The sequence below is a fragment of the Bufo bufo genome, chromosome 4 (assembly GCF_905171765.1).
Source record: "Bufo bufo chromosome 4, aBufBuf1.1, whole genome shotgun sequence".
Lineage (NCBI taxonomy): Eukaryota > Metazoa > Chordata > Amphibia > Anura > Bufonidae > Bufo > Bufo bufo.
In genome coordinates this window covers 82,242,590-82,264,121 of record NC_053392.1, presented here as the reverse complement: position 1 = coordinate 82,264,121, position 21,532 = coordinate 82,242,590, and the positions used below count along the sequence as shown (strand labels likewise).

Sequence of the window (21,532 nt, the reverse complement as noted above, 5' to 3'; positions counted from 1 at the left end):
TCCAGTTATTTCTGGAAATAAAAAAAAGTTCTTAGGACCTGAGCTGAAGCCAGAAGACATTACTCATCTGCAAACAAAGCTAGTAGAGACAACCGAATGAAAAAGGAGCGCTTTCATCTATAAAAAACCGAGGCTCCTTGTGATAACACACGTGGATTACAGCTCGTCATCACCCCACGAAGATATGTATTAGGACAGCCGCCCTTTGCTGCTGTTCTGGATCCATACAGCTGGAGGAGTCCATGGGAAGAAGCCAGATCTCCAAGATTTAGCTCATCTATCTATGAGATGGTAAAAAAGACAACTTAGGATGCAGAGGCCACTGTAGCCAGGTGCTTAGGAGGGCAAAATGGACACCAGTGATGGGTCAAAAACTAAAAATTATGCTTTTTGCTAAATATAAAAAAGACCAAAAATAACAGCTTTTTATTTCAGAAAGAGAACTACTCTAGTTCATAGGTCATGGCTGGTATTGTGATCTTAATTACTTGAATTTTCCACCCTCATGACTACAATCCCTCAGGGGCATACACAGATCTCATAAGGCCCTGTAGCAAAACTTAATTTGCCCATGACATAATAATCACACTCTGTCCCAATTTATCCAACTTCTATGTTGGAAAAAGCAGAGCAGGTGCTTCATAAATGTGTCATTTGTTCTGAACACCATACTGCTCAACAAGCCTAAATACACTGATACATCTGCCTCCATACAGATCGAAATCTCCTGCTTTCCTTCAAACAGTACATGATAAAACTGGTCACTTGCAGCCACCAATACGGGGAGCTCAGTGCACAGGAATTTATACGGTTACCATACAACTTAACAGAAGCTGCTAAAAAAAACTCTTTGCACTAAGCTTCCCCTGGTGGTGGCTGCAGGAAAATGTTGTGGATTTACATCAGGAACAGGGGAAGAAGTTCAGTGCTGGAGCCCACTCCCCCTGAGCCATATAGCAGGACCACCTTCTACTTACCTTCAAACAGTACATGATAAAACTGGCAGCTTGCAGCCACCAATATGGGGGGCTCAGTGCATAGGAATTTATATGGTTACCATACAACTTAACAGAAGCTGTAAAAAAAAACTCTTTCACACTAAGCTTCCCCGGGTGGTGGCTACAGGAAGATGTTTAGTGCTGGCCCCACATCCACCGAGTTCCATAGCAGGACCACCCTCTACAAGCCAAAATGAGGATCTGCCCTGTAAGAGTATTTCTTGTTATGGAAGAACAGGTCATTGTATGAAATGGCGGGCTGCAGCTTCCATCAGTGATAACTGCTGATCACTGGGGGTTAGAAAACCCATGATGATCACCTGATTGTGGGGTCTTCATAACACAACCCCTTTAAGACAGATCCTGGGGCGAGAGAGAAACAGCTATCTCTACTGAGGGAGTAGGTGGGTTTCAGACTCCCTCCGGTTCTGAGCTGCGGTCTGTACTATACTCTATTTGCCACTAATATAACGCAGAAGCTCTCCAAGTTATGTTCCATCAGATGCCATATTACAGAGGTACAGGGGAGAATATTTCAGTGATATGGTGCCACAATATGGCAGCACATTGAGTGCCTAGGGCTCCATAATAGCTGAAATAACTGTAAATATGTGCTGCATTACAGTAGGTCTAGGTACTACCTACCTGTGATAAAAGAGTACGCTGCCAAGACATTACTGATCAGTGCCATCTCCGAGCTAGTCTGCCCAATGGGTGCCATGGTTTGATTGGAGACAGGGGGGTCTATTGCTCCCATAGAGAGGTTATTATCGATTGGGTAAAAGGCGGCTGCCTGTCCTTTCTTCGTGTCTGTATGATACACAAGGTGAAGAGACAATCATACTATGGTGTATAAATGCAGGTTAACATACATATGTCCTTATAGGTCCCTCACAATCTGTCCGGGACTTGACCTCTATTTCATTATATACCTTTCTGATGCAGAGCTTCAAATCTCCGTGTTTCAGCCACCACTAGTGCACACTGTTATACATTAAACTCAATAATAAAACAGTATACATCAAGCTCTTTAGCTCCCTCTAGTGGTGGCTGTAGGTTTTTTAAATATTAAAGCAGCATCATGTTCTGCAGAGCTTCTCTTTAATTAGGGAAAGAAAGTGGCAACATCAATCAGCTGTTTGAAGAGGCCAGTGAAATCAATTCCTAGGCCAATGTCGTCATGTTCATCGTTCCCATGGCCTAGTAGGCACATCTAAGTGAATGTGGTGAACTGTGACACCAAGCACAAACTGTGAGGAGGCCATGGCATTCACCGGGCCATTGAGGCCTCTTCAAACAGCTGACTGGCAGGGGTTAATGAGAATAAGCCATCATTATGAAAGACTCGGAAAACCCCTTTAACATGAAATGTCACTTTAAGAGCATCAGAAAATTACGTTCTGGAGAAGCATGACTTGAGATGCTGATGTATTTTCCTACTGAGGTTTAATATAACATGGCTAGAACTCTTCTCCAATATAAACTTCTCAGATAAATAGCTAACAAGAGATCAGACTGGACACTGTCTCGATGACTTTATCCAGACCTGGATCCATGACTTCTGCTTTTTATCTGGAGCCAATTAGACCCAAGACACATGCATTAATCACTTCCTCTCATAGAGGCTTATTAAAATTACACAGACTGCTTCTGGCAGGGCTACTCGGCTTGGAGGTCACTAAAATACTGAAATCGGCCATTTTCTTTAAAACACAATTGCCATGTTCATCATCATTTTGTTTGTGTTTATGCTTGAAGGGCTTGATGGTTCTGTATAATTCTTACTGATTAGAAGGGTCAAAAGATGATAGGAAAGTGAAACCCCTAGCGATCATCTTTAATCTGTAGGCATACCTGGCAATAACTGTTCAATTTCTCTGCAGCGCCACCTCAGGAGAAATAAAGCATTACACAATGTCCATTGAAAATAATGGGTTGTCTAATGTTGGACAGGGCAGGTGAGAGAGAGAGATAGGTAGACAGAGAGATAGAGGGATAGAGAGAGATACAAAGAGAGAGAGCGAGAGATAGACAGAAAAAGAAATAAAGAGATAAAGATAGATAAATAAATAGATAGATAGATAGATAGATAGATAGATAGATAGATAGATAGATAGATATGAGAAAGATAGAGTTATATAATAGATAGATATGAGATAGATACTAGATAGATAGATAGATAGATAGATAGATAGATAGATAGATAGATAGATAGATAGATAGATAGATAGGAGATAGATAATAGATAGAGATAGATAGATAGATAGATAGATAGATAGATAGATAGATAGATAGATAGATAGAGAGAGATAGATAGATAGATAGATAGATAGATAGATAGATAGATAGATAGATAGATATGAGAGAGATAGAGTGATATAATAGATAGATATGAGATAGATAGATAGATAGATAGATAGATATAGATGCAGTACCCCAAAATAAGATACTTGTGAACTGTTCTTGTTATGTTAAGGTATTTAATGTTATTTAGGCCTCATGCACACGACCGTTTTTTGGGTCCGCATCCGAGCCACAGTTTTTGTGGCTCGGGTGTGGACGCATTCACTTCAATGGGTCCGCAAAAGACATGGACAGCATTCCGTGTGCTGTCCGCATCCATTGCTCTGTTCCGTGGCCCCGCAAAAAAAATAGAACATGTCCTATTCTTGTCCATTTTGCGGACAAGAATAGGCATTTCTACAATGGGCCGCCCGTTCGGTTCCGCAAATTGCGGAAGGCACACAGACGGCTTCCGTTTTTTGCGGATTCGCGGTTTGCGGACCGAAAAAAACGGAACAGTCGTGTGCATGAGGCCTTAATATGTTAATACCTTGTAATGTACCAGCATATCGCTGTATGGATCAGTGGGGGTTAATAATCCTGACTCTTCCCTTGTAGGAAGTTAAGTGTTAGGCTTAGGTCCGCCCCTAGCTTATTCTACAGTTATCTGAGGAAGTGAGAGGAAACTACATGTGCTCACTCCTCAGAATACTAAGCCTGAACTCTAGAACACCACTGTCTCCGAGAAACCACAGAGAAAAGGTCTAGAAACTTCATGGCCAAGCATTGCAGTCAGTCAGTAAGGTATTTGCTGTTTAAAGGGACACTGACAGGGCCAATAAGCATATTGAGGTATATATATGGCAGTACAGGTCTTATAATGGGTATTACAATCATCTAAGTATCCCCCCTGTCCACCTTATACATACAGTAAACTTAAGTTTTATAACCTGCTCCAACGGTCTTCAATCTGCCCAAGGGGCGGCGTTTCACCTCTCTTGCGCCCAGCCAGCCTCCCCCAACTGCCGCTTTGAAGCGCCGCCCAGCTCATGAATATTCAGTTTGCTGGGCGGCTTCTGCGGTCCCCGCTCTGAAGCGCTGCGCTTAACAGTGCCCGGCGCATGCGCCGGATCTTGTGAAGTCTGGGACAGTAAGCGCCGCCCAGCGAAGTGAATATTGATGAGCAGGGCGGCGCTTACTGTACCACACTTCACAAGATCCGGCGCATGCGCCGGGCACTGTTAAGCGCAGCGCTTCAGAGCGGGGACCGCAGAAGCCGCCCAGCAAACTGAATATTCATGAGCTGGGCGGCGCTTCAAAGCGGCAGTTGGGGAGGCTGGCTGGGCGCAAGAGAGGTGAAACGCCGCCCCTTTGTCATGGTCTTACCTTCTTGCTGTTCTCCTTCGTTTGACATGTGCTGGCGGCCATCTTGGTTTCTGGGTTTCTTGTAGCCTTCCACCCTGCGGCTCCTCCTTCCCACTGGGAGGAGCTGGATGCCTAGCTCATATATATAGGAGGTCTGTGGCTTCAGTTCCTTGCTTGGTCCTCCTGTGTTCACATGCTTCTAAGACTGCTGCTGCTTCTGGTTCCTGATCCTGGCTTCGTCTGACTACCCTGCTGGTTCCTGATCCTGGCTTCGTCTGACTACCCTGCTGGTTCCTGATCCTGGCTTCGTCTGACTACCCTGCTGGTTCCTGATCCTGGCTTCGTCTGACTACCCTTCTGGTTCCTGATCTCTGGCCTCTCAAAGACTCTGCTTCGGTTTCACCATTCGTTTGGACTTTTGCTTTACAGCTTTATTTTCAATAAAGCCTTCTTATTTTCACTTATCTCTTGTTGTACGTCTGGTTCATGGTTCCGTGACATTAGGACCAAGCCATGAGTTCTGACGGTACAGGGCCATCCTCGCTACCCATGCTGGTTGCCAGACTTGATCAGCAGGATCACCTGTTGGGTCGGTTCGCTGTGGCGTTGCAAACCCTGCATGGCTCATTTCGCTCCCGTTGCCGATGGGTCGGTTGTCGCTCCTACTGCCGCTCCGGTTGTTGCGCCAGAGTCTACCCCGACACCTGTTGTTGCGCCTGCGGTGTTTCGGGGTATGACCGGTTCTGCCCCTCTTCCACAGCGCTTTGGGGGAGAGCCAACTCAGTGCCGAGGTTTCCTTAACCAGGTGGGCATTTATTTCGAGTTGCTGCCACATGCCTTTCCTACTGAGAGATCAAAGGTGGGCTTCTTGATCTCGCTGCTCTCGGACAAGGCCTTGGCCTGGGCCAGCCCTTTATGGGAGAACAACAATCCGGTGGTTGCCGAGTTTTCCGGTTTTGTTGCTTCTCTTCGGAAGGTATTCGATGTGCCGGCTCGTGCTGCCTCTGCCGCGAAGCTCCTTATGTCCATCAGACAGGGTTCACGATCCGTAGCTGAATACGCCATTGAGTTTCGTACCCTGGCAGCAGAGGTGGGCTGGAATAATGAGGCTCTGGTCGCTGCTTTCTCTCATGGTCTCTCGGATGCCTTGAAGGATGAGGTTGCAGCTAAGGACCTACCAGTGGAGCTCGAGTCTCTTATTTCTTTCCTGATTTTGATTGACACCAGACTCAGGGAGAGACCTTCCTTTAAGGAGAGCCTGCGGAGGTCTTCTAACAGATTGGCGCCTACGTTTGCTGTCCCACCCGTGCCTCCCTCTCCTCCCACGCCTCCTGGGGATGACTTGTCTGGGGGTGAACCCATGCAGCTGGGGTTTGCTCGCCTGTCCGAGGGGGAGAGGGTACTCCGGAGACGCGAGGGTCGATGCATGTACTGTGGTCTCGGTGGGCATTTTCGGTTGGCATGTCCGAACCGTCCGGGAAACGCTCGTACCTGAGATCCTGTCGGGGGCAGATCTTGGGTGGAGTCTCCTCGTCCCCGGTTTCCCGTGTTGACAAACCACTGATCACTGTTGTCCTCTCCTGGGTCGGGGGCTCGGTGATGACCCAGGCGTTGGTGGACTCTGGTGCTGGTGGTTTGTTCATTGATAGTGTGTTCGCTGCCGCCAATTCCATTCCTCTGCAGGCTCGAGGTTCCCCACTGGCTCTTGAGGCGATAGACGGCAGACCCCTTCTGTCGTCACACGTGACTCATGAGACCCTTCCAGTGGGGATAGCCATTGGTGCCGTTCACAGAGAGTCGGTCTGCCTCCAGGTTATTTCGTCTCCACACTACTCGGTGGTCTTGGGGTACCCCTGGCTCCAGAAGCATAATCCGACTTTCGATTGGAGATCGGCCGAGATCCTCTCGTGGTCACCGCAGTGTGGGGCTAGTTGCATCCATGGGTCTGTCAAGTTGCTGTGTACTTCCTCGGACTCTCTGTTGCCTCCTGAATACGAGGAGTACCGGGATGTATTCGATAAGGTGCGCGCGGTTGCCCTACCTCCGCACCGCCCATACGATTGTGCCATAGAGTTACAACCTGGTGTCGTTCCTCCTCGTGGCAAAGTCTATCCACTGTCGATAGCGGAGAATGAGGCCATGGAGGAGTACGTGAGGGAGGCGCTTTCACGCGGACACATTCGCAAATCCTCGTCCCCGGCAGGGGCTGGATTTTTCTTTGTGAAAAAGAAGGGCGGTGAGTTGAGGCCTTGCATCGATTACAGGGGTCTCAATCGCATCACGATCAAGAACGCTTACCCGATACCCTTGATTTCCGAGCTGTTCGATCGCCTTAAAGGGGCCACGGTCTTTACCAAACTCGACCTGAGGGCGGCATATAACCTGGTAAGGATCAAGGCGGGCGATGAGTGGAAGACCGCGTTTAACACCAGGACCGGTCATTATGAATCCTTGGTTATGCCCTTTGGGTTGTGCAATGCGCCCGCAGTCTTTCAGGAATTCATCAACAATGTTTTCCGTGACCTGTTGCAGCAGTGTGTGGTGGTCTATTTGGATGACATCTTGGTATATTCTGAATCCATGGAGGCCCACATTCTGGATGTCAGACGAGTGTTGCAACGGTTACGAGAGAACAAGCTGTTCGGTAAGCTTGAGAAATGCGAATTTCACCGATCCCAGGTAACCTTCTTAGGTTACATCATTTCCGCTGAGGGGTTCTCCATGGATCCTGAGAAGGTTTCGGCTGTCTTACAGTGGCCCCAGCCCAGTGGTCTTCGTTCCCTGCAGCGCTTTTTGGGCTTCGCCAATTATTATCGGAAGTTCATCAGGGACTTTTCCATGCTGGCCAAGCCTCTCACGGATCTGACCAGGAAGGGCAGTAATTCCCAGGTCTGGCCGCTCGAGGCCATCCGAGCTTTTGAGGCCCTAAAGTCCGCTTTTGTGTCGGCTCCGATTCTGTCGCATCCCAACCCTGGGTTGCCCTTTGTCCTCGAGGTGGACGCGTCTGAGACGGGAGTAGGCGCCCTTCTGTCTCAGCGTAGAACACCAGAGGGTCCTCTGCTTCCTTGTGGGTTTTACTCCCGGAAACTGTCTTCCGCGGAGTGCAACTATCAGATTGGTGACAGGGAGTTATTGGCCATCGTGCAGGCCCTTAAAGAATGGAGGCACTTGCTCGAGGGTTCGGTGGTTCCGGTTCTCATCCTGACGGACCATAAGAATCTGACCTACCTTTCTGAGGCCAAGAGATTGACACCACGTCAGGCCAGATGGGCTCTGTTCTTGTCACGTTTTAATTACGTGGTCTCCTACCTACCCGGTTCCAAGAACATCAGGGCGGATGCCCTATCACGGCAGTACTCCGAGCTGTCCAGGGAAGAGTCGATTCCGACTTCGGTCATACGTCCGAATCAGATCCTGGCCGCCATTCGCACCAGCCTGACCTCTCCCCTGGGTGAGCAGATTTTGGCGGCTCAATCTGGTGCTCCCTCTGGGAGACCCAACGGCAGATGTTTTGTGCCTGAGGAGTTGCGCACTCGGTTGTTGCGAACCTACCATAACTCCAAGACCGCGGGGCATCCTGGAAAGAATCAGCTGTCCTGGGCTGTTTCACGTCTGTTCTGGTGGCCTTCCCTACGTTCCGACATCGCCGCATATGTAGCGGCATGCTCCGTTTGTGCCCAGAGTAAGTCCCCTCGGCACCTTCCGTTGGGCCTTCTGCAACCCATAGCCACCGGGGAGCGCCCATGGTCACACCTGGGGATGGATTTCATTGTGGACCTCCCTGCATCCCGAGGCCATACGGTCATTCTCATGATTGTGGATCGGTTTTCCAAAATGTGCCACTGTGTTCCTCTCAAGAAGTTACCCTCTGCACAAGAGTTGGCCACGATTTTTGCCAGGGAGGTCTTCCGGTTGCACGGTTTGCCCAAGGAGATTGTGTCGGATCGGGGGAGTCAGTTTGTGTCCAGGTTCTGGCGCGCCTTTTGCTCCCAGTTGGGGATTCATCTCTCCTTCTCCTCGGCCTACCATCCTCAGTCCAATGGGGCCGCAGAACGATCCAATCAGGCCTTGGAGCAATTCCTTCGTTGCTATGTCTCCGATCACCAAGACAATTGGGTTGACCTTCTGCCTTGGGCTGAGTTTGCCAGGAACACGGCGGTGAACTCTTCCTCTGGGACGTCTCCCTTCATGGCCAATTATGGGTTCCAACCTGCCGTGTTACCGGAGGTATTCTCTCCCCAGGATATTCCGGCTGTGGAGGATCACCTTTCCGTCCTACGTGCTTCTTGGGTACAGATCCAGAAGTCCCTTGAGGCCTCTGCGCAGCGCCAGAGACTCCAGGCTGATCGCAGACGAGCGCCTGCTCCTTCCTACCAGGTCGGAGACCGTGTATGGTTGTCCACCCGCAACCTCAACCTTCGAGTGCCCACTCCCAAGCTGGCGCCTCGCTTTGTTGGTCCCTTCCGAGTGCTTCGCAGGGTAAACCCGGTAGCCTATGCCCTTGCGCTTCCTCCTGGCATGCGGATCTCTAACGTGTTTCATGTCTCCCTGTTGAAGCCACTGGTGTGTAATCGTTTCACTTCCTCGGTTCCTCGGCCTCGTCCGGTCCGAGTGGGCAATCATGAGGAGTATGAGGTGAGCAATATCCTGGACTCACGCCTGGTCCGCGGTCGGGTGCAGTTTTTGGTCCATTGGCGTGGTTATGGTCCAGAGGAGCGTTCCTGGGTTTCCTCCGCAGATGTCCATGCTCCTGCCTTGCTCCGAGCCTTCCACGCACGCTTCCCTCAGAAACCGTTTTTTGCTCCGCGGAGGAGGGGCCCTTGAGGGGGAGGTACTGTCATGGTCTTACCTTCTTGCTGTTCTCCTTCGTTTGACATGTGCTGGCGGCCATCTTGGTTTCTGGGTTTCTTGTAGCCTTCCACCCTGCGGCTCCTCCTTCCCACTGGGAGGAGCTGGATGCCTAGCTCATATATATAGGAGGTCTGTGGCTTCAGTTCCTTGCTTGGTCCTCCTGTGTTCACATGCTTCTAAGACTGCTGCTGCTTCTGGTTCCTGATCCTGGCTTCGTCTGACTACTCTGCTGGTTCCTGATCCTGGCTTCGTCTGACTACCCTGCTGGTTCCTGATCCTGGCTTCGTCTGACTACCCTGCTGGTTCCTGATCCTGGCTTCGTCTGACTACCCTTCTGGTTCCTGATCTCTGGCCTCTCAAAGACTCTGCTTCGGTTTCACCATTCGTTTGGACTTTTGCTTTACAGCTTTATTTTCAATAAAGCCTTCTTATTTTCACTTATCTCTTGTTGTACGTCTGGTTCATGGTTCCGTGACACCCTTGGGCAGATTGAAGACCGTTGGAGCAGGTTATAAAACTTAAGTTTACTGTATGTATAAGGTGGACAGGGGGGATACTTAGATGATTGTAATACCCATTATAAGACCTGTACTGCCATATATATACCTCAATATGCTTATTGGCCCTGTCAGTGTCCCTTTAAGGCTGATAGAGACTTTACTGCAGTGAAAGGGACATTGTTCAAACACTGTATCTTAATCTGGTACCCCTCGGCTGGGAATTACAGCCACCATTGCAAGCATAATATTTCCAGCCTTAGATTCTGCAGGGAGAGACTTTGGAGATATAAAGTGAAGCAGTACCACAACTCCCATCTTGGCGTACATCCATACATTGCTATCTTGGAAGATTTGCACTGAGAATTATTTGGAACTGTTTTTGAAACCGTTATACAGGGAGTGCAGAATTATTAGGCATGTTGTATTTTTGAGGATTAATTTTATTATTGAACGACAACCATGTTCTCAATGAACCCAAAAAACTCATTAATATCAAAGCTGAATATTTTTGGAAGTAGTTTTTAGTTTGTTTTTAGTTTTAGCTATTTTAGGGGGATATCTGTGTGTGCAGGTGACTATTACTGTGCATAATTATTAGGCAACTTAACAAAAAACAAATATATACCCATTTCAATTATTTATTTTTACCAGTGAAACCAATATAACATCTCAACATTCACAAATATACATTTCTGACATTCAAAAACAAAACAAAAACAAATCAGTGACCAATATAGCCACCTTTCTTTGCAAGGACACTCAAAAGCCTGCCATCCATGGATTCTGTCAGTGTTTTGATCTGTTCACCATCAACATTGCGTGCAGCAGCAACCACAGCCTCCCAGACACTGTTCAGAGAGGTGTACTGTTTTCCCTCCTTGTAAATCTCACATTTGATGATGGACCACAGGTTCTCAATGTGGTTCAGATCAGGTGAACAAGGAGGCCATGTCATTAGATTTTCTTCTTTTATACCCTTTCTTGCCAGCCACGCTGTGGAGTACTTGGACGCGTGTGATGGAGCATTGTCCTGCATGAAAATCATGTTTTTCTTGAAGGATGCAGACTTCTTCCTGTACCACTGCTTGAAGAAGGTGTCTTCCAGAAACTGGCAGTAGGACTGGGAGTTGAGCTTGACTCCATCCTCAACCCGAAAAGGCCCCACAAGCTCATCTTTGATGATACCAGCCCAAACCAGTACTCCACCTCCACCTTGCTGGCGTCTGAGTCGGACTGGAGCTCTCTGCCCTTTACCAATCCAGCCACGGGCCCATCCATCTGGCCCATCAAGACTCACTCTCATTTCATCAGTCCATAAAACCTTAGAAAAATCAGTCTTGAGATATTTCTTGGCCCAGTCTTGACGTTTCAGCTTGTGTGTCTTGTTCAGTGGTGGTCGTCTTTCAGCCTTTCTTACCTTGGCCATGTCTATGAGTATTGCACACCTTGTGCTTTTGGGCACTCCAGTGATGTTGCAGCTCTGAAATATGGCCAAACTGGTGGCAAGTGGCATCTTGGCAGCTGCACGCTTGACTTTTCTCAGTTCATGGGCAGTTATTTTGCACCTTGGTTTTTCCACACGCTTCTTGCGACCCTGTTGACTATTTTGAATGAAACGCTTGATTGTTCGATGATCACGCTTCAGAAGCTTTGCAATTTTAAGAGTGCTGCATCCCTCTGCAAGATATCTCACTATTTTTGACTTTTCTGAGCCTGTCAAGTCCTTCTTTTGACCCAATTTGCCAAAGGAAAGGAAGTTGCCTAATAATTATGCACACCTAATATAGGGTGTTGATGTCATTAGACCACACCCCTTCTCATTACAGAGATGCACATCACCTAATATGCTTAATTGGTAGTAGGCTTTCGAGCCTATACAGCTTGGAGTAAGACAACATGCATAAAGAGGATGATGTGGTCAAAATACTCATTTGCCTAATAATTCTGCACGCAGTGTATGTACTACAACCCCTATTCCGCACTTTTGTAAATATTTTCTACAACTGGCTTGGTTACTGACTCCAGCACCATTCGTCGGCCAATGCACCTACATGTCTTGCACCCGTACAACACTCATAACACCAAGGGCACCCAAACTACCATCAGGCCGGAGCCCCAACATCAGGGTGTGCCCCAAGGTAAGAAAGGCTGCACCCTCCTTTCACTGCCTGGCCCTATGGAGCAATGGTGTGAGGAAAGCCACCGTGATAGACTTTTGCAGCTAGAGTCACTACCACGGCTCCTCCGAGGCTTGCAGCATAGAGAGAGGCAGAGACATATTTAGAGATTCTCTAACTGATCTCTATGCTGGCCAAGAGATGAGGATCCTGAATATAAGCCCGTCTGCTCATTCAGAATTCCCTAATAGGATGTATGAAAAGCTATTTTTTAAAACCCGTTCTGTATGCAAACAATGAGTCTGTATGGGGACGAGCAATGGCATTAGCGATCACTCCTGCGCATACTGTGGATGGAGGAGATCGCTGCGTGTAATAGCAGCAGTCTCCTCGACTGACAACCAGGTGATTGCCAGGAAGGAAAGCTTCCCTCCCGCTGTATCGACCTTTAGAAATAATAATGAAAAATACAAACAGTGCGAAAGTGGCCTTAATCTGTAGATGACATACAGCCACATCTTGGCAGGACATATGGGGATATGAAGAGGGCTGTACTTATAGGGGTTGTTCACCATATTTTTTTATTAATGCACACTGACTGGGTCTTGATAAAAGAATAAAAGTACTTTCACTCGCCATTCCAGTTCGCTTCAAACCAGCGCTGCTGCTCTTTCTTCTCACCAGGCTGCAGCCAGTGACAGTGGTGTTGTCTTGTACACCGCTGCAGCCAATCCCTGGCTTCAGCAGCTGCACAGCATTGAGTGATATACGGAATGTCACAGCTGCAGCCACAACAATATGTCACTGACTGCAGGCCAGTGAGAGGAAGAAATGGCAGCGCTGGATCGGAACAGATTAAAAAGGTGATTCAGAGTGCTTTTATAACTTTATCGGGGCCATACCACTGTAATTTGGCTTGAGAAGAGTGAGGTCCTAGAGGTTTAGTGAAAAACCTTACTGTGTGGGGCTGTATAAAGCTGGCCAGCTAAACAACTTCTGTTTCTTGCCACCCCCCACACCACATGCACTCTTGACTAGACCTAATGGTTAGAGGGGAATAAGTCCTTTTTCCTAAGGTGAGGAAGCACGACCACCACTGATAGATTGCAGGGCGGTCGTAACCAGTGATGGTTGGTCAGTTCGCAGTGTTCACCAACGAAGACATGCGGGCTGCCAACTTGACTCACAAGTCTGGCGATGCACAGGTAAGCCCTTACCTGTGCCTGTGCCGTGAGCCGGTCTGAAATCAAATGCGGTCACCAGGAGCAGGCAGTTCCGAGAACAGCCGCCGGGGGCCTTAATCGGGCTGTTCTCGGAACTGCCTGCTCCCGGTGACCGCATTTGTTTTAGACCGGCTCGCGGCACAGGTAAGGGCTTACCTGTGCATCGCCGGACTTGTGAGTCAAGATGGCAGCCCGCATGTGGCTTGCATTAATTTTCTGTACATGATAAGTGCACTTGCTGAAGTGAGACAACTCATTTAAGGTTGGTTAGTGGTGTCAGAAAGGGGTCTCCATTGAATTCATAAACAGTTGCTATATCCCCAATGTATACTCTGTGTACAACTGTGTAGTCAAATGGCATAGGGCCCCGATAACTGTGACCTCACCACGAGGAGGTCCTGTGTACACTTTTGATATATACTAGATTGTATTACATTATAGCATGGTAAACCAGGTCACTTGCCCAGTCGTATCCATCACCTCATCAGTTCTATACAACTTCCCCTATAGTATATTATTGTGCCAACTGGGATTGGGTACGGTTTTATTAACTGGACCCCATATAACACTGATATGGCACTGTGTGGGCACTATTTATCCTGTATAGCAATATTATATGAGCACTGTAGGGTGCTGTTTCGCACTGTATGGTGAACTCTGTAGACACTTTAAAGCACTATTTTTTGGGAATTATTTTGTTAGTATTAGGCCTCATGCACACGACCGTATGTATTTTGCGGTCTGCAAAAAACGGATACGCAAAAAATACGGATGACATCCGTGTACATTCCATATTTCGCGGAACGAAACAGCTGGCCCCTTATAGAACAGTCCTATCCTTGTCCATAATGCGGACAATAATAGGACATGTTCTTTTTTTTTTTGCGGAACGGAAATACGAACATATGGAAACGGAATGCACACGGAGTACCTTCTGTTTTTTTTGCGGACCTATTGAAATGAATGTTTCCGTATACGGTCCGCAAAAAAAATTGAATGGACACGGAATGAAAATACGTTTGTGTGCATGAGGCATTAATCTTCATTTCCAACTTTCCAAAAAAAATTGAAAACAACTCTGCACAGACTCTGATCTAGCCCTGGATACATTTATTCAATTATTATTGGTATTACCTGGCAGAACGTCTTCGGTTATGAATACAGGATCAGGGAAAAGGACCCCATCCCCAATCACATCGTGCTCATACGCTCCCGGCAGTCGGGTGAAGTGAGTTTGCTGTGCTCCTTGGTAATTTGTTGATTTTGGCTGTGATTCAAGTAGCAGTTTCTTTGGTACTGAAAGGAGACATAAAAAGGTAAAAAAAAAATCATTAAAAGGAGTAAAGGAATTCAGTCCATTAAGATTAATCTTAGGAGCCAGTCACTATAAAATAGGTTTATTTTTCCGATGATAGATTAGATTTCGGCTTAGAAAGCATCAAGTCAAATTTAGCAAAGACATCAGAAGACCTATGAAGAACAATAAAATGATTTATCATGGTCTGACGAATGCCAATACCACAAGTCGATCAGCGCTCTTGAAAGGGCCTTTATTCAATCGATGGAAATTGCAGATGGGACGAATGATCATTAGAGGTGTCTGATGGTGGCTTTCTCCCCTCTCCCCATTCAGAACACATATACAGTGCTGCCCATAATAATTCCAACCCCTGGCAAATTTTGATTTAAAGTTACTTTTATTCAACCATCAAGTCATTTTTTGACGAGAAATGACATAGGTGTCTCCCAAAAGATAATAAGAGGATGTACAAGAGGCATTATTGTGGGGAAAAAATAATTCTCAGCTTTTATTTACATTTGAGCAAAAAGTGTCCAGTCCAAAATTATTCATACTCTTCTCAATAATCAATAGAAAAGCCTTTATTGGCTATTACAGCAATCAAACGCTTCCTATAATTGCAGACCAGGTTTTTGCATGTCTCCACAGGTATTTTTGCCCATTCATCTTTAGCAATGAGCTCCAAATCTTTCAGGTTGGAGGGTCTTCTTGCCATCACCCTGATCTTTAGCTCCCTCCACAGATTCTCAATTGGATTCAAGTCTGGACTCTGGCTGGGCCACTCCAAAACGTTAATGTTCTTGTCTGCTAACCATTTCTTCACCACTTTTGCTGTGTGTTTTGGGTCATTGTCATGCCGAAATGTCCACTGGTGCCCAAGGCCAAGTTTCTCTGCAGACCGCCTGATGTTGTCGTTGAGAATCCTCATGTATTGCTCTTTTTTCATGGTGCCGTTTACTGTGATTAGGTTCCCTGGTCCATTGGCTGAAAAACACCCCCAAAGCATTAGGTTCCCACCACCATGTTTGACAGTGGGGATGGTGTTCTTTGGGTTGAAGGCTTCTCCTTTTTTACGCCAAATGAAGGAAACATCATTGGGACCAAACAATTAAATTTTTGTTTCATCTGATCATAACACAGAAGACCGGAAGTCTTCTTCTTTGTCCAGATGAGCTTTTGCAAAGGCCAAGCGAGCTTTTGTGTGCCTTATTACTTGCTGGTTGAATAAAAGTAACTTTAAGTCAAAATTTGCCTGGGGTATGAATAATTATGGGCAGCACTGTAGCAGCGTAGTATAGGCTGCCCCTTCAGTACGAGGCACGGATGTTTTTGGGAGGTATTGTGTAACCACTATGGAGGAAAGTTTATTTTAACTCCACACAAAGCGACCATTGTTTGTCATCCCTATAAACTGGTGCGGTTGATGTTCCAGGGAAAAAATGAAAACCACACAGAGAGGAAAGGGAAAAGCTTCAGTAGTTAAACAGTATCTGTTGCCACCAGACAGGACCTTAAATCTTGCGGCGTTCCAACAAAAGTGATGTTATGGGGTTTGTCTGAGGTTAAAGAGGATCTGACCTCTCTCCTGACATGTCTGTGTCAATCATCATTCTGGAACAACTTTTCTTAGAACTCTACATTGGGCCATTCCTCTGTTATTCCTCCTTAAAGTATATGGCTAAATTATCTTCAAATTCTCTATAACCTTATGATCTCTTTAGCTCCACTTCATTATAGAACAGTCCTATCCTTGTCCTTAATGCAGCAAGAATACGACATGTTCTATATTTCTGCGGATGGCAAGGTATGGACATAAGGATGTGGACAGCACTTGTGCTGTCTGCATCTTTTGTGGCCACATTGAAGTGAATGGGTCAACATTCGATCCACTGAGCATCCATATGAAGTGAATGGGGAGAGGGGAGTAAGCCACTGCCAGATGTCCTGATGACAAATGAATTGGGCAAGTTAAATCTAGATCCTTATCTAGGTTGTCTTCAGCTGATGAGGAGAACCTGAACCTACTAATATTTAATGTGTATGGCCAGCTTAAGGCTGGATAGCTGTCTGCCGAACCCCCCATATACATGTACACTTGGTTCCGCTGAGTAGACAGGATTGCCCATAATTATTCATACCCCAGGCAAATTTTGACTTAAAGTTACTTTTATTCAACCAGCAAGTAATAAGGCACACAAAAGCTTGCTTGTCCTTTGCAAAAGCTCATCTGGACAAAGAAGAAGACTTCTGGTCTTCTGTGTTATGATCAGATGAAACAAAAATGTAATTGTTTGGTCATAATGATGTTTCCTTTATTTGGCGTAAAAAAGGAGAAGCCTTCAACCCAAAAAACACCATCCCCACTGTCAAACATGGTGGTGGGAACCTAATGCTTTGGGGGTGTTTTTCAGCCAATGGACCAGGGAAACTAATCACAGTAAACGGCACCATGAAAAAAGAGCAATACATGAGGATTCTCAACGACAACATCAGGCCGTCTGCAGAGAAACTTGGCCTTGGGCACCAGTGGACATTTCAGCATGACAATGACCCAAAACACACAGCAAAAGTGGTGAAGAAATGGTTAGCAGACAACAACATTAACGTTTTGGAGTGGCCCAGCCAGAGTCCAGACTTGAATCCAATTGAGAATCTGTGGAGGGAGCTAAAGATCAGGGTGATGGCAAGAAGACCCTCCAACCTGAAAGATTTGGAGCTCATTGCTAAAGATGAATGGGCAAAAATACCTGTGGAGACATGCAAAAAGCTGGTCTGCAATTAAAGGAAGCGTTTGATTGCTGTAATAGCCAATAAAGGCTTTTCTATTGATTATTGAGAAGGGTTTGAATAATTTATAACTCAACACTTTTTGCTCAAATGTAAATAGAAGCTGAGAAATGTTTTTTTTCCACAATAATGCCTCTTGTACATCGTCTTATTATCTTTTGGGAGACACCTATGTCATTTCTCGTCAAAAAATTACTTGCTGGTTGAATAAAAGTAACTTTAAGTCTAAATTTGCCAGGGGTATGAATAATTATGGGCAGCACTGTATGTGTATCAATATCTGTCCACACAGGAACTCATAGGAATGGATGGTAAGGGGTTATTAAATGTTAAAAATGTAAAAGTAATCCTCTCTGATCACTGTAACGCCCCAGAGGTGCATTACCAGCTTTGCACCCTGACACTATCTCCTATGGTTAACCTAATGTCATCTTATGTATTAATTTCCAAGTCCTTCACAATGTGCATTTCCTATTTTGCAACTGTTGTGTTCAGATGTAATATGCCTGGTTCACCAGCAGGTGTCAGCATAAATGGCAGAGCTACAGGTACAGAGAATGGAGCTTTCCTTTCCATTCTAACCCCTCTGTGGTGTGGTGGGCGTGTCCCACTTGCTACAGGGAGGGAGGAGTTCAGTTTAGAGTCAGTTTAGCTTACCCCCTTCTAGGGGAAGGCAGCCCTGTCTGGGTTAGCTAGAGCACCTTCAGGTCTGCTGGACATGGAGGCAGAAGCCTGAAGCCTCAGAAACCAGGAGTAAAGTTTTCCCTGGACAAAGCTAGAGACAGACCAGACTACAAAATGAAGTACAGCCTAAAGAGGAAGCTGAGTTTTATAGACAGCCTGTTAGCACAGCAGAGCCAGAGAGCAACAGATGTAGCAGAGAGGAGTTTTCCTGCCACAGTTAATGCCAAAGCCTGATGGAAACCAATACAAAGCCTGTAAACTGTTTGGAAGAACGTTTATTGAAAGTAAAGTTGTTATCAACTTCTTTACAAGGTCTGGGCTCAATTTATTCTTCATCCCCTACTACTACTACCCCCTTTTTTGGAGGGCAACACCTGGGGTCCAGCGTATCCAGGTAGGAGCACCGTGACACATGCACAAGTACACATAAAGGGACATTTTGGCCACCCTACACCACTCTGGCATTCCTACACCTGGGTACCATCTACCATATCACTAACAGGGGCCCTGTGCCCTTGTTGCTTCACTGCAACTGGTGTCACGACAAACATGTACTTTGTAAACTTAGAAACATTCAAAGCTCCTTTAAATCTGCCCATACACATTTTTGTCAGCCAAACACGCATGTTTATTGCATACCATGAGGGGCATCAGCCAGACACATCTGTTGCTGCTTATCTAAGGGAGAACAAAAGGAAATCCAACCTACCTGATCCTTCTGTCCCTCAAAGGCAGATGTCATCTGAACCCTATATATATTAAACCAGATTATAGCCAGTTGACGACACATAATTATTATGTAAATTCAACCAAACGACTGATAATGAGGGTCTGTACTAATTATCTTTTCATTATTACAGTTTATAGGGATCAAATTCACGAAATCATCTTGAAGGCCAAATAAATCTACATTGCTGCGCAGACTAGTTATACACCATAAAGGTCAGGATGAATAGATGTCTAAGTCTCTAATAAAACAGCAATAAAATGTGTAGCACGTAGATTTACAACAAATAAAAATCGTAAATGGTAACAGGAATACATTTTTTTTTTCTATTTCTGTAAATGGGGGCCTCCTGTAGGAAAAAAAAAAGTCTAATCCCATACCAGCTTCTACCATACAAATGGAGTGTGATAATCTCATAAAATATGATGGCATGACTACAGCAACTCCATACCCTTCACCGCAGACCACCAACAGTGCAGCTTTTAAGATATTGTATATAAATCAGCCAAATGTTTGAGCCGAGAAGGACTAACTGGGGTCTCATTAAGCTGCGGTGGCAGAAAATAACTGAGGTAAAGCTCCTCCATCCTCACTCATGCCTACAAACGTCTAAAGCTGGGGGTGAAGAGGTTGGCACGGCCACAGCAGCATTGTATATTCCTCCTTGTAAACTCTTCTTGGACATAAATGAAGCAGAGTCACATATGGTGAACATTACTGAGACATAGAGGGTGGACCCCAGGCCCTGTGCACCATGTGGAAAGTCAATATTTAGGAAAGTTGATCTTATTTCTTAGTATGCTAATGAAGAACCGCAGAGTTTCCTGGGATTTACTCTCTAATTCATTTAAATGACCAGAGACGAAGAAGAGTTCTTTCCCTGAAATTGCTGAAGGATTTTCCATATTAGGCATTCTGGCATCATTTATGAACCATGGCTGGCTGGTATAAGAAAGAACACACAAAGAGGAATAAGGAGCCCATCCTAAAATCCAAACCCGCCTTTCTCTGGTGCTGGTTTGATCAACACTGTCCTATCATTTGCAGCATGGATGTGTAATATTACAGAGCAGTCCTAGCTTGAGGTAGAAGAGGAGGTTTCCACCAAAACATCCAACTCCAAGGGTCGGGATTGCGCCAAGTTTACAAGTTATCCCCTATCCGACATAATCTTCACTTGAACCAAATGTACTTGCATCTGATTGTAGTGTTGTAAGATGCCCATGTATGTGATCTTTAGGTCATAATTGACCATCATTTGGATACTTTATATTACTGCTCTGTGAAACCTCTGATGCATGACGCTGTATTGTGGACCTCAAAGAAGCCTATAGTGCCATACTGTGTGCTAATAGTCTGTAGTATCGTGATTCTTTTTATGTGTAATCCGACAAAATTAAATATAGAATACTGGATGCCATATTATCGAAGTGTCACTCACACTTTGAATGGAGTGACAGGATGCATGACCACCACTAAATTCAATTGCCTCTGGAATGTGAGGCTCAGGATCCCCATTCTAGTAATTGGTTGGGGTTCCAGCTGTTGAACCCCCAACCATTATACATTTATCACCTATCCTGTGTGTAGATGATGAATATTTGTTGCAGGATAACCACTTCAAAGTTGATTAATGAACATAAATGCTCCACATGCATTTTCATTGAGGTCCTAGTTGAGGGCTATGACTTTCCTAACCTGAAAAGATCTTCCTATAGCTTGACCAAAAATATCTCAGTTAATTTCTTTAGTATTGGGTTGAAACTACCCAAAATGCCATACAAATGCCTAGTATCTCTGGGGAGAGGGGTGGTGTCACACATTAACCCCCAATTTTTTTATCTACAAAAACTGGTCACTTAGCTCCCTCATTGATCTGTTAGATGTGATAACCACCCAGACAGAGCACTTACTGAAAGAGCCAAGTATCAACAGCTGTCCTGGACAAATGGGGAGAGATCTGAGATTTTTGACTATTTACTAACCATACATAATTTAATGGGTTAGCATAATTGACAGTGATCTATTACTGTAATGATAGCCAAGCTTTTAAAGGCACAGCTTGAATTTAAAATGCAAGGGGTATGTTATCAGAGGCAAAATACTACTGGTTAGGGTGGGTTGACATCTGGATTCCGTTATGGCTTTCCGTTATAAAATGGTTATAACGGAAAATAACAGAATCCATAAGATGGAAGGACGGATCCGTTATGCTGCCCATAGACTTGTATTATGACGGAATGCAAAACGGAAGCCTTTAAAAGGCTTTCCGTTTTGCTTTCCGTCTCAATAGAAGTCTATGGGGAAGCATAACGGATCTGTCTGGTTTCCGTTATGCAGAACAGAGAAAAAAGTCCTGTCGACGGGACTTTGTTTTCCGTCTGGCATAACGGGACACAGACGGATCCGTTATGATTCCCCATAGACTTCTATTAAGACGGATCAAAACGGAATGCCTCTAAAGGCTTCCGTTTTGACTTCCATCGTATGGATTCCGTTATTTTCCGTTATAATTATTTTATAACGGAAATCCATAACGGAATCTAGAACGCAGATGTGAACCCACCCTAAGAAGCATAAGGGAACAATTTATATCTGCCATCTGCTTCCCTTAAATAAGTTTTAAACCTTCTTTAAGGCACATTTGCCTGCTCTAAGGAGAAGCCGATTGTCAAGAAGGAAGAGTTCCTTCCCAAC

The 21,532-nt window shown here is 45.6% G+C and overlaps 1 protein-coding gene across 1 annotated transcript in view; it reads right to left on the bottom strand.

The window, feature by feature from the left end:
• The window catches only part of EVA1A (eva-1 homolog A, regulator of programmed cell death), a 356,598-nt gene that overhangs the window by 16,452 nt on the left and 318,614 nt on the right, over positions 1-21,532 (bottom strand). Inside the window, exons 6-8 of the mRNA XM_040427455.1 lie at positions 14,482-14,633; positions 10,253-10,273; positions 1,644-1,800 (exon numbers count right to left, since the gene is read on the bottom strand). Of these exons, the coding sequence (XP_040283389.1) occupies positions 1,644-1,800; positions 10,253-10,273; positions 14,482-14,633 (330 nt within the window). The remainder of the gene's footprint in view (positions 1-1,643; positions 1,801-10,252; positions 10,274-14,481; positions 14,634-21,532) is intronic.